At 42.1% G+C, this 16,708-nt stretch overlaps 1 protein-coding gene across 2 annotated transcripts in view; it reads left to right on the top strand.

The window, feature by feature from the left end:
- ccdc14 (coiled-coil domain containing 14) overlaps positions 1 to 2,314 on the top strand; it is a 46,829-nt gene extending 44,515 nt beyond the window's left edge. For both annotated transcript variants that reach the window (XM_067987466.1, XM_067987465.1), the window contains exon 13: positions 1,078 to 2,314. In XM_067987466.1, coding sequence (XP_067843567.1) covers positions 1,078 to 2,062 — 985 coding nt within the window. In that variant the 3' untranslated portion in view covers positions 2,063 to 2,314. The remainder of the gene's footprint in view (positions 1 to 1,077) is intronic.
- Positions 2,315 to 16,708: the final 14,394 nt, after the last annotated feature.

Here is a 16,708-nt window from a genome sequence, read left to right as displayed (position 1 = left end):
AGGGTTTATTTTCCTGGACAAAACTTAGCAAAAAGGCATCATGTTTCTTAGAAAATGATGAATGTTGTTCAGTCTGTAGAATAGCAACTAATTCTTTAAAGGCTCCTGAGAAGCATTTTTGCTCTGCAAAATTGTTTGCTGCTTTTAAAAGGTTCAATCATCTCTGCCCCAGGATATCACTGCAGGGAATTCCTCAAGGCAGTGTCCTTGAACTTCCCTCCATTATAAGGGCAGCAGTGAGGTTGTTCACTGATGATTGCAGTGTTCAGCTTCATTCGCAATTCCTCAGATAATGAAGCAGTCCATGCCCACATGCAGTAGGACCTGGACAACATCCAGGCTTGGGTGAAGGGGAAAGTAACATCCACGCCACACAAGTGTCAGGCAATAAAAATCTCCCAACTAGAGAAAGCCTAATCACATCGCCAATTTTCCCCACTATCAACCTCCTTGGGTCACATTGACCTGAAACTCAACTGGATCAACTACATAAATACTGTGGCTACTAGAGCAGGCCAGAGACTGCGTATTCTGCAGTGAGTGATTTTTGCCTCCTGTCTTCCCAAACCCTCTTCACCCCCTACAGGGCACACGTCCATGTGATGGAATACTCTCCACTTGCCTGGAAGGTCAATATCATCCAGTATGATCGGCACCTGATCCACTAACCGAAACATCTACTCCCTCTACCACTGGCGTACCCTGGCTGCGGCGTACTCTGGCTGCAGCGTACTATCTACAGGATGCACTGTAGCAACTCGCCAAGGATTCTGCAGCAACATCTCCCAATGCCCCGGCCTGCACGACTGAGATGGACAAGATCAGCAGGTGCATGGGAACACCATCACCTAATAGTTCTTCTCCAAGTCACACCCCATCCTGAATGACACAGTGCAGGAGATTCATCTTCCAAAACACTTTTTGCATCTATACAAATATGAAAGGTGGCCAGATTGAAATTGCAATTTTGACAAATGTTACATGCCAGCTGCTCTATTAATGTGGTATGTTATTTTTGAATTGGTAGGGAAAGTTATCTATTTATCAATTGACTATATTGCCTTGGTTGTTCAACAGAACCCTGCAAGGCAGCATGGCAAGACTCCTTTCCGACCTCAGTATTGATTGTGTGAAAGCCAAACCCGCGTCCAGACTGACTAGAAACCTCCTACAGGAATATGAGAAGCAGCTACAAGATGTTCCAGGTTTGAGCTCTGTGACAGCTTATCTTAAAAATCTGGACACTAATTCTGAACTTGACACACAAGCTTTATCGTTGCCATGTAAAAGACCTGAATCTGAACCACAGACCATTCCTGTTCAACCTTGTTTAACATCTGCAGCCATTGGAACATACCAAAATAATGGCCTGTCAGCAAAGTCTTTACCCACACGTTTTTCCAGGTACAGTGCAGAGACTGAGAGTCATATTACCAGAGAACATGAGGACTCTAAACTGGATGAAACCACTTACATTCCATTAGTTGGCAATGCCACCAAGCAAGAAAATGAACATGAAAGGAGGAAATGTATACCTCCACAATCAAACATGGGATCAAAGAAGTTGCACTATGACATTGGAAGTTCGTGTAACAGACTGGTAGTAATGCCATGTACTCTGGATGGGTTAGAAAAGCCAGAAAAAGTTGTTCCTGAAGAATTACCCATTACACACAAGTTAAGGGAAAAGACTGCAGCAAGAGATTGTTCATCAAAAATGGGAGTGGCAGTGGCAGAAAATAACCAGATTCAGATGAGGTTTTCGGACATAACTAGTACTGATTTTCCAGACAATAGAACAAGCCTTCCCAAATCCAGTTTAGATCTATGTACCTCTCTACCACATCGAAGAAATAGGCCGCAATTACATAAAGACCGGGTTTCAGCAGTAGATTCAAGCTTCTCAAGTATTGATTATATATCTATAAAATCTGACTGGAGCATGTCATCTGTTTCTTCTTTTAATTCTCGTGATGAGCAAGAGTTCAGGAATAGTTTAGCAGCCCTAGATGCTAACATTGCAAGGCTACAAAACAGCTTACAGGCAGACCTTTTGAGATGAATCAATCAAAATATTTAATGATAAATTGGCCTTTTTATGCAGGTCATGTTTTCTTTTTGGCTTTGATTTTTAACATGATAAAATTATGTGATTTAATGGAATAATATGTTAAGTCTGTTTTTAAATACTCAATGCACTGAACTTCCCCTTGTAGTTGGCAAGTTTTTAAATGTTTCCTCTAGGTTTTTTTAAAATCATGGATGTTGAGTTTTGTTTTTGTAATTAGATTTTAATTTCAGAAAATAAACCCTGGTGCTTCTTTACTAGTTTTTGCAATCCAGAACTAAATGAAACTTGTTTCAGCTTGAGTCCCTTAATTTTGTACTTGGATATTGCTAATTATAGAACTCAGGATTCATTAAGGATCTATTACCTTTTTTAAGGGTTTGTTTTCCCTTATTTTTGTCAACTAGATTGTGTAGGCCATGGTCATTCCCATCGAGGATATAGATGACTGACCAGTTTCTAAGCCACTGCCGATGTTACTCTGAGGTGTGCCAGTATATCCCACCTAGCAAATTATTTTCCTTCCTGACATCCACTAGTCATCTCTCCAAAGCAACAGAACCAAGTTTGGAAACTCAAACTAGAGATCAGGCTTGCCTGCCACATTTTGATGCAGTGCTGCAATGTGTTGAAAGCATCAACTTAATTACCTCCTGTTTAACCTAGATACATTTTTTATAATTGCTAATGCTCAGAAATTAAAAGCAGCTTAGAGACTTAATTACTTTGGAGGACTGGCTACTGCCAGGAGTTAGACACTAGCTTTTCACCTTTTGAGGTCATGGTTCAAATCCAGCTCCAACTGAGATGACATTTTCCTAGCTCAGAATCCTATGTGCTGATGTGCCTCTAACACTGATCCCTGCAGGACTCTGCTTGTAACTCCATGCAGAACTACCACTATTAATAACAACCTTCTGCCTATAAGAATACAACCCATTGTTTATCCAATCCAGAATCTGCCCTCCAATACTACAAGACTGTCTTAAAAAGAAATCTATCGTGTGGCACCTTGTCAAAAGCTTTTTGAAAATCCAAGTATACTATTTTTTTAGCGGGCTACCTTTACCAACCTAGTAGCCTCCTTAAAAAAATTCAACCAGGTTGGTGAGACGTGGCCTTTTCCAGAAGCCATGTTGAGAATCTCTAATAACAGCTTCTCTGTTCAGGTGGTCATACAGAGCATCTCTAATTATCTCTTTAGGAACTAGCTTATAACCAAAGTCAAACTTATGGGTCTGTAATTTCCCAGTTCTGGCTTGTTACCCTTTATGAATATTGGTACAACATTAGCCTTCCTCAAGTCCATGGGAACAATCCTTGACTCTAGTGAGTTGTTAAACATGCAATCAAGGGGCTCACTTAGCACAGCTTCCATTTCTTTGAGTACCCTCAGCTGAATGCCATCAGGACCAGCAACCCGATCTGAATATTCTTTTGTGGGTTACATGTGCATACATTTTGACATTTACAACAACTTTAGTGTCAACTGTACATTGTATTAATGGTAACTGAGCTATGGTACTAGAGTGAAGACTGATGCAAAGGTTTTAAATGGCTACTTTGTATGACCTGAGAGTTCACCTGAATATGTCCTGAGGAATTCTTCACCAGCTCTATGCCGTGACTGTTAGGTGGAATGAACTTCTGGGAAAGGTAATGGAGGGAAAAGCCCTGGAATCGTTCAAGAAACAGCTGGATGCTGTGAGTGGGGGACTGCAGGATTTTACTTCTGAACGGCTGTACTCATCCGTATCTACCTTGCGATAATTATTGACAAAACAGAACTTCTTAAATAGTGGTGATGTCAGCACTTAAAAATACAAATGAATTCACACCAGAAAGCTATCTGAGCAATTTATAAAGTGGAAAAGAAAAAATGGAGGCAGTCTTTGTGGCACAATAAATGCAGGGGGAAAAAGCTTAAGTTCCAGATCATGCAATACGCAAAGGCTCCAAACTATTGGATTTAGCCCAAGACAGACCCTGCAAAGTCCTCCTCACTAACAGCTCGGGACTTGTGCCAAAATTGGGAGAGCTGTCCCATAGACTGATCAAGCAACAGCCTGACATAGCCATACTCACAGAATCATACCTTTCAGCCAATATCCCAGACTCTCCCATCACCGTCCCTGGGTATGTCCTGTCCCACCAGCCCTGGGAGTCCTCAACATTGACTCTGGACCCCATGAAATCTCATGGCATCAGGTCAAACATGGACAAGGAAACCTCCTGCTGATTACAACCTACCGCCCTCCAGCAGCTGATCAATCAGTCCTCTTCCATATTGAGCACCACTTGGAGGAAGCACTGAGGGTAGCAAGGGCACAGAATGTACTCTGGGTGGGGGACTTCAATGTCCATCACCAAGAGTGGCTCGGTAGCACTATTACTGACCGAGCCCTGAAGGACATAGCTGCCAGACTGGGCCTGCGGCAGGTGGTGAGCGAACCAACACGAGGGGAAAAACTTACTTGACCTCGTCCTCACCAATCTACCTGTCGCAAATGCATCTGTCCATGACAGTATTGGTAGGAGTCACCACCGCACAGTCCTCGTGGAGACGAAGTCCTGTCTTCGCACTGAGGATACCATCCAACGTGTTGTGTGGCACTACCACCGTGCAAAATGGGATAGATTCAGAACAGATCTAGCAGCTCAAAACTGGGCATCCATGAGGTGCTGTGGTCCATCAACAGCAGCAGAATTGTATTCCAGCACAATCTGTAACCTCATGGCCCGGCATATTCCTCACTCTACCATTACCAACAAGCTAGGGGAACAACCCTGGTTCAATGAGGAGTGTAGAAGAGCATGCCAGGTGCAGCACCAGGCATACCTAAAAATGAGGTGCAAACCTGGTGAAGCTGCAACTCAGGACTACATGCATGCTAAACAGCGGAAGCAACATGCTATAGACAGAGCTAAGCGATTCCACAACCAACGAATCAGATCAAAGCTCTGCAGTCCTGCCACTTCCAGTCGGTGGTGGACAATTAAACAACTAACGGGAGGAGAAGATCTGTAAACATCCCCATCCTCAGTGATGGCAGAGCCCAGCACATAAGTGCAAAAGACAAGGTTGAAGCATTTGCAACCATCTTCAGCCAGAAGTGCCAAGAGGATGATCCATCTCGGCCTCCTCCCAATATCCCCACCATCACAGAAGCCAGTCTTCAGCCAATTCGATTCACTCCACGTGATATCAAGTAACGGCTGAGTGCACTGGATACAGCAGAGGCTATGGGCCCCGACAACATCCCGGCTGTAGTGCTGAAGACTTGCGCTCCAGAACTAGCTGCGCCTCTCGCCAAGCTGTTCCAGTACAGCTACAACACTGGCATCTACCCGACAATGTGGAAAATTGCCCACCTATGTCCTGTCCACAAAAAGCAGGACAAATCCAATCCGGCCATCAGTCTACTCTCAATCATCAGCAAAGTGATGGAAGGTGTTGTCGACAGTGCTATCAAGCAACACTTACTCACCAATAACCTGCTCATGGATGCTCAGTTTGGGTTGCGCCAGGACTACTCGGCTCCAGACCTCATTACGGCCATGGTCCAAACATGGACAAAAGAGCTGAATTCCAGAGGTGAGGTGAGAGTGACTGCACTTGACATCAAGGCAGCATTTGACCGAGTGTGGCACCAAGAAGCCCTAGTAAAATTGAAGTCAATGGGAATGAGGGGGGGAAACTCTCCAGTGGCTGGAGTCATACCTAGCACAAAGGAAGATGGTAGTGGTTGTTGGAGGCCAATCATCTCAGCCCCAGGAGTTCCTCAGGGCAGTGTCCTAGGCCCAACCATCTTCAGCTGCTTCATCAATGACCTTCCCTCCATCATAAGGTCAGAAATGGGGATGTTCGCTGATGATTGCACAGTGTTCAGTTCCATTCGCAACCCCTCAGATAATGAAGCAGTCCGAGCCCACATGCAGTACGACCTGGACAACATCCAGGCTTGGGCTGATAAGTGGCAAGTAACATTCGCGCCAGACAAGTGCCAGGCAATGACCATCTCCAACAAGAGAGAGTCTAACCACCTCCCCTTGACATTCAACGGCATTACCATCGCTGAATCCCCCACCATCAACATCCTGGGGGTCACCATTGACCAGAAACTTAACTGGACCAGCCACATAAATAATGTGGCTACATGAGCAGGTCAGAGGCTGGGTATTCTGCGGCGAGTGACTCACCTCCTGACTCCCCAAAGCCTTTCCACCATCTACAAGGCACAAGTCAGGAGTGTGATGGAATACTCTCCACTTGCCTGGATGAGTGCAGCTCCATCAACACTCAAGAAGCTCGACACCATCCAGGACAAAGCAGCCCGCTTGATTGGCACCCCATCCACCACCCTAAACATTCACTCCCTTCACCACCGGCGCACTGTGGCTGCAGTGTGTACCATCCACAGGATGCACTGCAGCAACTCGCCAAGGCTTCTTCAACAGCACCTCCCAAACCCACGACCTCTACCATCTAGAAGGACAAGGGCAGCAGGCACATGGGAACAACACCACCTGCACGTTCCCCTGCAAGTCACACACCATCCCGACTTGGAAATATATCGCCGTTCCTTCATTGGCGCTGGGTCAAAATCCTGGAACTCCCAATCTAACAGCACTGTGGGAGAACCTTCACCACACGGACTGCAGCGGTTCAAGTCGGCGGCTCACCATCGCCTTCTCCAGGGCAATTAGGGATGGGCAATAAATGCTGGCCTCGCCAGCGACGCCCACATCCCATGAACGAATATTAAAAAAATCACGGAAATTGAAATAATTAAAAGAGGCAGATGGGAGCCACAAGGTGTGGCTTCAGTTTTGTTTACTTTCATTTGAAGGAAATTTTAATTCATCGAAGATTTGCAGACTACCATTTAGAGATTGGAGCAAAAGTCTTGGAATCAAGAAGTGAGACGGGCAAAAAGGTAAAGCTGGGTGTCAGCAGAACACATCTGGAATGCGACCCCATGCTTCTGAATGATGTCACCAAGAGGGAATAGCTGGGAACAGCTGTCCACCCTCTGCTGATTTGAGCAGAACTCAAGTGGACATAGGTTAATAATTGGCAGGGGACTAACAAACCTTACAATATTCTAATGCTCAATATTTTAATAACCCTCTGTGAAAACATTTCTTCTCAGCTCCTCCCTGATGCTTCTAGTACTAATCCTAAATTTATGCCCTCTTATTACCAATTCACCCCCAGCCCCCCATTGGAAATAATCTTTCACTATTTACCCTTAGAAACCTTTTAAAACTTTTGTCTGAGGCAGTCAATCCAGCCTAAATTTTCAAGTCAACTACATCCTCTTGGTACAAACGTAATGAATCTATGTTGCATCATTTCCATGGCTCCGATATTCTTTAATGGGGTGCCCAAAACTGCACACAGTACTCCAAATATAGCCTAACCATTGTTTTACTATAGATTCATCATCACCTCTTTACTTTTGTATTCAGTGCACCATACATATAAACCAGAATACCACTGCTCCTTTTTATAGTTTTTCCACCTACAACTCTACTTCCAAAAATCTGTACCAGTAGATTTCTCTGTTCCTCCATTCTATTTAGGATGTTATCATTTAGGGTATACTGTATTTCTATTTTGTTGTTCTCAAAATGGACTAATTTATGTTGAACTACATTTGCCACATTCTTACTGCCCTAATCTGTCTATGTCCTGCCATATCCCAAATTTAGTATTGTCAGAAAAATGTGATATTATTCCCTTTACTTGCGTGTATCAACAACAACAACAGAGGTCCCAACAGAGATCCTTTGGGTACGCCACTCATTACATCATGTCAATTTGAGAAACACCTATTTCTATAGGACTGTAAAGTTTAAGCTTCTCCAATCACATCTGGGACCTAGTTACTCACTAAGACATAGACGAACATTTTTCTTTGGTTCTGATTCTTTGATGTATAAAAGTTCTCATCTCACATTTAATTGCCATTGGCAATTAAATTTACACATAATTCCAGTGGTGTAATTTATTAATTTATAAAGAAGAAATTTACTATTTAGAGTGCAGCTGCACAGTATCTTCTAAAGTCACAGATTTCCCACTGTTAACTTTATGCCTCCAATATTTTTTTTCTTTGCTATATCATCTATAATGAATTAAAACATCTTACCTGTATGTACATCTTGTTAACAAAACTTTACTTCCTGTCGTCATATTTTTAATCACACTTTTATGTTAACTTTTCCCATTATAAATTCTTAACATTTATGCTGAAAACTGCCTATGTAAACTTGTCATACTGTAATTACACCTTCTCACCAGTGGCTGGCACTGCAGCACCTCATTTTTGTGTCATCAAGTTGTTAAGTCTGTACTGCAGAGAAACTCTTATGTTCGAACCAACTTCCCTGGTTCTGAAATTACCCCAAGTTTTGGTGTTTAACTACTTATCCATTATATATTAAAATGTCTGAGTTGCAAGATTCCCGGGGATGAGGGGACGGACATATGAGGAGAGGTTGAGTAGATTGGGACTCTACTCATTGGAGTTCAGAAGAATGAGAGGCGATCTTATTGAAACATATAAGATTGTGAAGGGTCTTGATCGGGTGGATGCAGTAAGGATGTTCCCAAAGATGGGTGAAACTAGAACTAGGGGGCATAATCTTAGAATAAGGGGCTGCTCTTTCAAAACTGAGATGAGGAGAAACTTCTTCACTCAGAGGGTGGTAGGTCTGTGGAATTTGCTGCCCCAGGAAGCTGCGGAAGCTACATCATTAGATAAATTTAAAACAGAAATAGACAGTTTCCTAGAAGTAAAGGGAATTAGGGGTTATGGGGAGCGGGCAGGAAATTGGACATGAAGCTGAGTTCGGATCGGTCAATGCCCTGTGGGTGGCGGAGAGGGCCCAGGGGCTATGTGGCCGGGTCCTGCTCCGACTTCTTGTGTTCTTTAGATTTGTGGTTGGGATCAGATCAGCCATGATCTTATTGAATGGCGGAGCAGGCTCGAGGGGCCGATTGGCCTACTCCTGCTCCAATTTCTTATGTTCTTATGTTCTTATGTTCTTATTCCATTTCAAAATGGATTGACAATGTCAGGGGGTGGGGTGGGGTGGGTTGGGGTTGGGGGGGTGCTGGGGGGGAAAGCAATGTAAAACTGTCAACATGTACCTGCAATAAAAGTTACTCCTGTGGTTTGTGTTAGAAATGGGCAAATTGCTTTTTAAATGAGTCACAATGATGGTAGGTAGAAAAGCAGTAGTTTAAGTATATTGCCAACCATTGCAATCGAATTGACTTGAGCATCCACACATTTGGCACATGTTGGTTCTCGATCAGTCTATTAATCCCAGGAGCTTCTGTTTCCTGACTCAATGAAACTTTCCCTTCTAGCTCCCTGAGCTTATGAAGCCTAAAGAGATATTCTGGAAAACCAGAAATACTTACCCCCCGTAATCGCCCAAGGAAAATGTTTGTGTGTCCAATTCTGGACTTAGTGACCATTAAAATTTGCCTTCACCCAAACCCCTGATGTCTGTCACTGAAAGAGTCTCTGTACATTTAATATAATACTAGTAAATCTCCCATGGCATTGTATAAAGTTGGTCAAGACCGATTCAAATTTTCAGGTCAAGCAGAGTCAGGGGGATAACGGAATTAATGTGAGGGATGGAGAATGGGAGAGGAGGAGAGGTAGGGAGGGGGAAAGGAGAGATGAAGGGGAGTGGATGGGGTATGAAGGAAAGAAAGAAGAGGATGTGGGAGAAAAGGATTTCATTACAAGGGCCAAAATTATTATGGGGAGGATATATAGAGCTTCCCTCATGCAAAGTCCCATGGGGCTTGAGGATTAGGTGTTAGATATATAAACCTTTCCTCCACCAACCCCCTGTGGGATAGTGTATAATAATAGGTTAATAGCTTGGCATAAGAACGTCATGATAGTTAGCAAGGGCTGTTTATAGCAATGAAAGTTAACTTATCAAAATGCGAGCTGTATTATACAGATCAAAGGTTTAAAGAAAGAATGTGCCTAAAACTGAGTTAACGGCAGTCAGAAAAATGGAAATGCAAGAGTTAAAAGATAAAGTTACAGAACAGAGCTGGCAGTGTGGCATGTGCGGAAGCACTTATTAAAGTTACTCAGAAGAAAAAGGAATTAAAGGTGGAAGTTGAAATGTTAAGGAGTCAGGTAACAGAGCTTATCGAAGAAAATAGAGTTGAAATGTACCTTCAGACAGAGTTCAATGGCTGAGACAGTCTGGACTGATCCCCAGACTGCATTCAGGTCAGGTTCCAGAAACCAAATGCCTGGGCCTTCCACTGTATAAAAAGTACCACTGTGGATATGGGCCAACTGGTTCGTCTCTGTAACCACCCTTACCGACAGGAGCACCAGCTGCACCCAGTAGAACCTATAACTACTTCCACCACCATTACTATCCCCCTACCCACCACAGCAGTTGCTGGTGCCATTCCAGACACATGTAAGCATCCCCTAAAACCATACGAGTTGTTCCTTTTCACTAAAGAATTAGGCCCATTTCCCAGCAACAAAAACCTCAGCCAACGAATGGAGTTTCTCCACGAGTTGTGAAAGATGACTGATGTACACAATTTGACTTTAGATGATTGGAAAAGACTTTTAGAAAAAGCATAGGGACTACTTGCCGGTGGTAGCCCAAAGCAGCCAGGTAGTGAATGACATTATTACGGGAGTTTTACACTCGGAGGATCCGATTCACAGATTACAGTTTTACCTGAGATTAAACAGACACCCAAGGAACTACCATATGATTATGAAAGCTGAAAATGGGTCACTCTGTATCAGGGTAATCCGCAAAGAACAGATGCAGCCTATCCCCCCACCGGCCGTTGGTGTTTGAGGGCTTAATTCCAGAAATCAAAGATCAGGTCCAGTCCAAGACCAGAACCGTAGGGTACCTTCTAGAGAAGGCAGATGTGTACCAGTTGTATTTGGAGATTGAAGGTAGAACCCCAGTCGATGACGTGCAGGCCTTTAGAGCAGAAGGGGTTAGGTTGCCGGAGGGCTCACGGCAGGGCTGTTACTGGGATCATGCTCCCAATAGATACAAGGACTGGGGAAAAAATAACAAACGATGGAACAGTCGGAGCAGAAGGTGACGCACACTTTACACAAGGCAGCCACCTGTTGCGTCTCTAAACTCAGTTCTGATTTACACCAACTGAAGTAACTAAATTTGGGGATAAGATTTTGGTGCCAGTTAAGGTCCACAACTTTACAGAGATTGAAGAAAATATATCCCTCCAAGCATTGAGAGCCCTAGCCAAATTCAGACATCCAATCCCACCATTGTTCCAAGGTTAAACTCGATCTTGGAAAGGAGTAGTACTTCTCAGAAATGCTTAATCCACATGCTGCAGCAAAATGCTAAGACAGAGAAAAGGATATCAGTCTTTGGTGAACACAAATCATGTGAAATAGCGTATAATGTTGGCCAACATCTGTGGATACAGATCATGTCAATGTTGTTTGTTATAGCCCAGGGAACGGTGTTAGTAATTTTGATGGTTTTAATATGCGTAGTATGGAGAACATTGAAGAGAAAGAAAATGATGGCGATGATTGCTCTAATGAAGGCCAAGAAGGCACATGGGTCGGAACCATCAGGGCGACACGCACCCTGGAACCGTGAGAGGGATTGTTGAATGTGGAATCCTGGAAAAGCTATTTCCCAGAGTTCCAATGTAGGGAATGTAGGATAGTGTATAATATAATAGGTTAATAGCATGGCACTGGTAAAGATCATCATGAATGATTAGCATAGAGGGCTACAGCCCCCATCTCCCTCCTAACCCCCCCCTCCCCAGCCCCCCATTAAGAGGAATTCAGGCCCCAGATAGGAAACTTTATAAAGTCAACTATCTTAATTGGATATTGTCCAAAATAGACAGATTCCTAAAGAAAAAAAGATGTGGATACAGCATAATAAATCACAAATTTCTAAAAAATATCCCAAAGGAAACTAAGCATTTAACATATTCAGTTTCTCCCCTATAACCTCCCACTCTGCATCAATCTTCAGTTGGGAGAGCAGGTCAGACATTATTACAGGAGTAGTTGGTGATGGTGCCCACTGGAGTCTATGAAGACAATTGGAAGTATCACTTTTGTATTCCATTGAAATGAGACATTTTGCTGTAAGTTACAATTTAGCAATGTTGCGATAAATCATTGGTTGTGAAGTATTTTGGGATGTGCTGAGAACATGAAAGATGCTATGTAAATGTAAGATTTTCTTTATTATTTGAAGGCTACAGTCATTTTATAAACTCAGAGCAGGATTGTATGCCAGAATGAATTTTCCCAACACGGGTAACATTCAGAATTAAAGTCTATCCATTTATTGCCAAGTTGGATTTGACTGTAGCCTCCATTGATAAAGGAGAAAGTTTTACTCGAGTCTTCTGCACTACTCCATTATTTCTCATTTTGATTCACCTTTCTTTAATTAAACTAATTCTTTTGTTTATGGTTGGATGCTCAATGGAGCGTATAATGCCTGTGATGTCAGGATACTTAACGTTTCCAAGCTGTTCTCAACTAATTGAGAACACTTTCAGCAAGCTAGTTGAATATGAAAAATGTTTTTAAAATCCAAACCTGATTAAATTATAGCTCATTCTTTTGAAATGTGTGTAATTCTAATTAGGCTGAGTTTTAGTTCTTGAACAAAAAGAAAATGTTGTCCTTGCATGTACTATTAAGTGCTGTTCTAGTGAAGTTCTATTAGAGAAGTTCCAATTTAAATCATCTGTGTGATTCATCACTTTTTTAAATGACATAAATGTAGCCACTGCAATTAATCAAGGAAAGTACATCCCATAAATATAAGAAATCATGCCACCTGATCTTAGTATCCTAAAATCTGGAAACTGTTCAAGAACAATGATTTGAAACAGCAGACAAAAGGGAACAGCAATTCAGGAAAAATAGAATATCCAGCATAACATTTTTTAAAAAAAGATATGGAAACTGGGACCACTCTGAGCAATGTCTAGACTGCAGAGGAAACACCTGGAGAAAATGATTAGTAAAGAATGGAGCATAAAGATACTTGGAAACTAAATATAATTTGAAACATTAAAAAAACATTCAAGAGGTATATAGTTTCAATAATGTTACTGTATCTTAAAAGACATAGTGCTATCTGTAAACAAATGGGTTACTATGAAACACAATGGTGAACATGAAAATCCACATTTATGACTGTCACTGCAATCGCAGTGTTTAAATCGTTTTAAAGCTGATATAATAGTTTGACACAATCTCACTTTTAAATTTGTTATTTGTTATTTATATTAATGATTTGGATGAGAATTTAGGAGGCATGGTTAGTAAGTTTGCAGATGACACCAAGATTGGTGGCATTGTGGACAGTGAAGAAGGTTATCTAGGATTGCAACGGGATCTTGATAAATTGGGCCAGTGGGCCGATGAATGGCAGATGGAGTTTAATTTAGATAAATGTGAGGTGATGCATTTTGGTAGATCGAATCGGGCCAGGACCTACGCCGTTAATGGTAGGGCGTTGGGGAGAGTTATAGAACAAAGAGATCTGGGAGTACAGGTTCATAGCTCCTTGAAAGTGGAGTCATAGGTGGATAGGGTGGTGAAGAAGGCATTCAGCATGCTTGGTTTCATTGGTCAGAACATTGAATACAGGAGTTGGGATGTCTTGTTGAAGTTGTACAAGACATTAGTAAGGCCACACTTGGAATACTGTGGACAGTTCTGGTCATCCTATTATAGAAAGGATATTATTAAACTAGAAAGAGTGCAGAAAAGATTTACTTGGATGCTACCGGGACTTGATGGTTTGACTTATAGGGAGAGGTTGGATAGACTGAGACTTTTTTCCCTGGAGAGTAGGAGGTTTCGGGGTGATCTTATAGAAGTCTATAAAATAATGAGGGGCATAGATAAGGTAGATAGTCAAAATCCTTTCCCAAAGGTAGGGGAGTCTATAACGAGGGGGCATAGATTTAAGGTGAGAGGGGAGAGATACAAAAGGGTCCAGAGGGGCAATTTTTTCACTCAAAGGGTGGTGAGTGTCTGGAACGAGCTGCCAGAGGCAGTAGTAGAGGCGGGTACAATTTTGTCTTTTAAAAAGCATTTGGACAATTACATGGGTAAGATGGGTATAGAGGGATATGGGCCAAGTGCAGGCAACTGGGACTAGCTTAGTGGCATAAACTGGGCGACATGGACATGTTGGGCCGAAGGGCCTGTTTCCATGTTGTAAACTTCTATGATTCTGTGATTCTAAATTCTCTAAAAGCATCGGTATTGCAAAAATTGTGGCCAACTCGCATTTCAAGTTCTAGTTTTGATTGTGCCAATATGTATTGCCCAAAGCTATGAGTACAAATTACGTATCACTGTGCACACTCTATTCTATCAATGAGAAAAAGATACAAGTGTTTCTCCACCTACCCCGCAATTTAGTCCTCTCCTCTCGAAGGTAGTGATTGATCAGCATGGCAGCCCTCTGGTATTTCATCCAATTAGGCATTCTTCATGTATACTCCATGTTTATGTTTTGCCTTTTTTGGAGCATAGGATATGCAACAAGATGGTGGCAGAATATGTTGGGGTGTTGGTGAATACTGGAATCAGGTAGGGAGCTATTGTCTGGGAACGAGTGTGGCACGTGCTAGTGTGAGAGAAAATGGGTGCCTGGGCAATCAGGCGGACAGAGAATGGAGACACAATGGAAAGGGGAAAAAAAACAGGGAATGGTGAGGACTAGGGTTGGTGAATGGAGGAGGGGGCTGGGGTCTGGAAGGGAGGCCTGAGGATTGATACAGGGTATGGCAGGATTGAGGAGGAGAATCTAAGGTGTGGACTTGCTGTTTGGCAGCACTGGGTGGGATGATCAGGGGTTTCTTCAGAAGTCATTTTTAAATCTTACCGATTGCTTTGAATTCTGTATTACAGTATTTCCAGAAAAGCAGATGGATTTCTCATTACCAGTTAACTTCCAAAATAATAACTTATGGACAACCTGCTACACCAGTGAAAACAGTTGTGGTTTAAACTTGCAAAGCTGCTTGAAACTTAAATTAAAACTCGTAATGATTTTTGGCTGTTGAGTGAAGTGCCTCATCATAGTTAAGCATCACATCATGGTTAGAAAAAGCAAATATGAACCTTGCCAAAGTGACTTCCCATCAGAGAAATAAATTAGTGCTACTCGGAGAAAAACCTGTTGAAGCATTTTAGTTGAATGAGAAAATGCATAAATTAAGTCCTTGACAGCTGCAAGAGCTTTGAGGGGGGTGGGAGGATGTTTGGAAAGGAAATGGGAACATATCAATTAAACACCTGAACCTGAGGATCAAACCATATAGAAAATTGTAATTTTTTTTCAGAATACACAAATCAATGTCATGCATATTAAAGATGAAGGCAAGTCTAGGGGGGAGTACTTTCTGTTGAAAGTACCCCACCCTTTTAAATCCTTTTTTCACTTTGTTAAAATGCCATTTTTCCTGGGTCATAGAGACACCCCCACCCCATGGCCAGCATCCTTTTCTCCTGCTGCTCAAGTGACATCACCAACATGGAGGAGCTGCCTGCATCTTGGGGCAGCTCCATTCATTTGAATGGGACCTATAATTAAGGTGAGTTATTCTAGAACTGTCCAACTTCAGGAAAACACTGAAAAAAATCTGCATACTCAAGACTAGGTTGTTGAAAATTAAACACTGGAGTCAGAATAAACTTGTACCAGATCCACACGCAGGTTTAAACCTTTCTCCTCAAATCTCTTCAAGACCTAAACCAAGCAGTAACTGTCAGGGCAAATTAGTAACACATTTATTAAGGTACTGTGTGATCCCACTATGTTGCAGTCACTGGATTCTTTTAAGTTCTTAGTAAAATGAACATTATATTCCCAAAGTCAGGAGGAATTAGTGTCTTTGTTAGTCTGATATTTTCAGATATGCTGTTTATGCCAAATTTGGCTGACTGAATACAAGACAATCTAAGCCACAGAAATGTGTCTGGAATGTGTGTTGAGGGTGGTAAAAGTAATCTTAGCTTGCTAAAGGAGAGGAATGTCTAAAAATGGCAAAAGAACTTGTAATTCATAGCAAAAATATTGCTTCTACTCATTCTCTTATGTCAGTAGAAAAGGGGGAAAATATTACTGGAATGCTTTAATGTTTTCAAGTTTCCAGCCACTGAGAACTGCCTGTGTAAATCATTGATGGTATGTGAACCTGCTCACTTTACTGGAGACATTCCAGCTGACTCTCAGTTATAAATAATGCTGTTAAGGCACTCAGTTGGCAGAACATTTTGTGGCCATTTAAAATTGCCTAATTGGATATTTTAACTTTTTTAGGTTTATTTTACAAACAAAACATGCACTTTTGTACTGTATTCCTCTGAAGAATTACAGGTAAATATTGAAATTGAAGAGCTGATTCTTAAGAGTGCACCCATGCATTCCACCCACACACTGAATCTGGTAAATAGGCCTGAGTGCCAGCAGCACCGTGTTCCCAACTCCCCAACATGAAAAGTGTGTTGGTTTTTGGCGAGTATGTTAAACGTATGCAACAGCCTCATTAGAACCCAAATTTTTATACAAAATCAA

This window comes from Heptranchias perlo, chromosome 7 (assembly GCF_035084215.1).
Source record: "Heptranchias perlo isolate sHepPer1 chromosome 7, sHepPer1.hap1, whole genome shotgun sequence".
Taxonomy (NCBI): domain Eukaryota; kingdom Metazoa; phylum Chordata; class Chondrichthyes; order Hexanchiformes; family Hexanchidae; genus Heptranchias; species Heptranchias perlo.
This window is presented reverse-complemented; position numbering and strand designations above follow the sequence as displayed.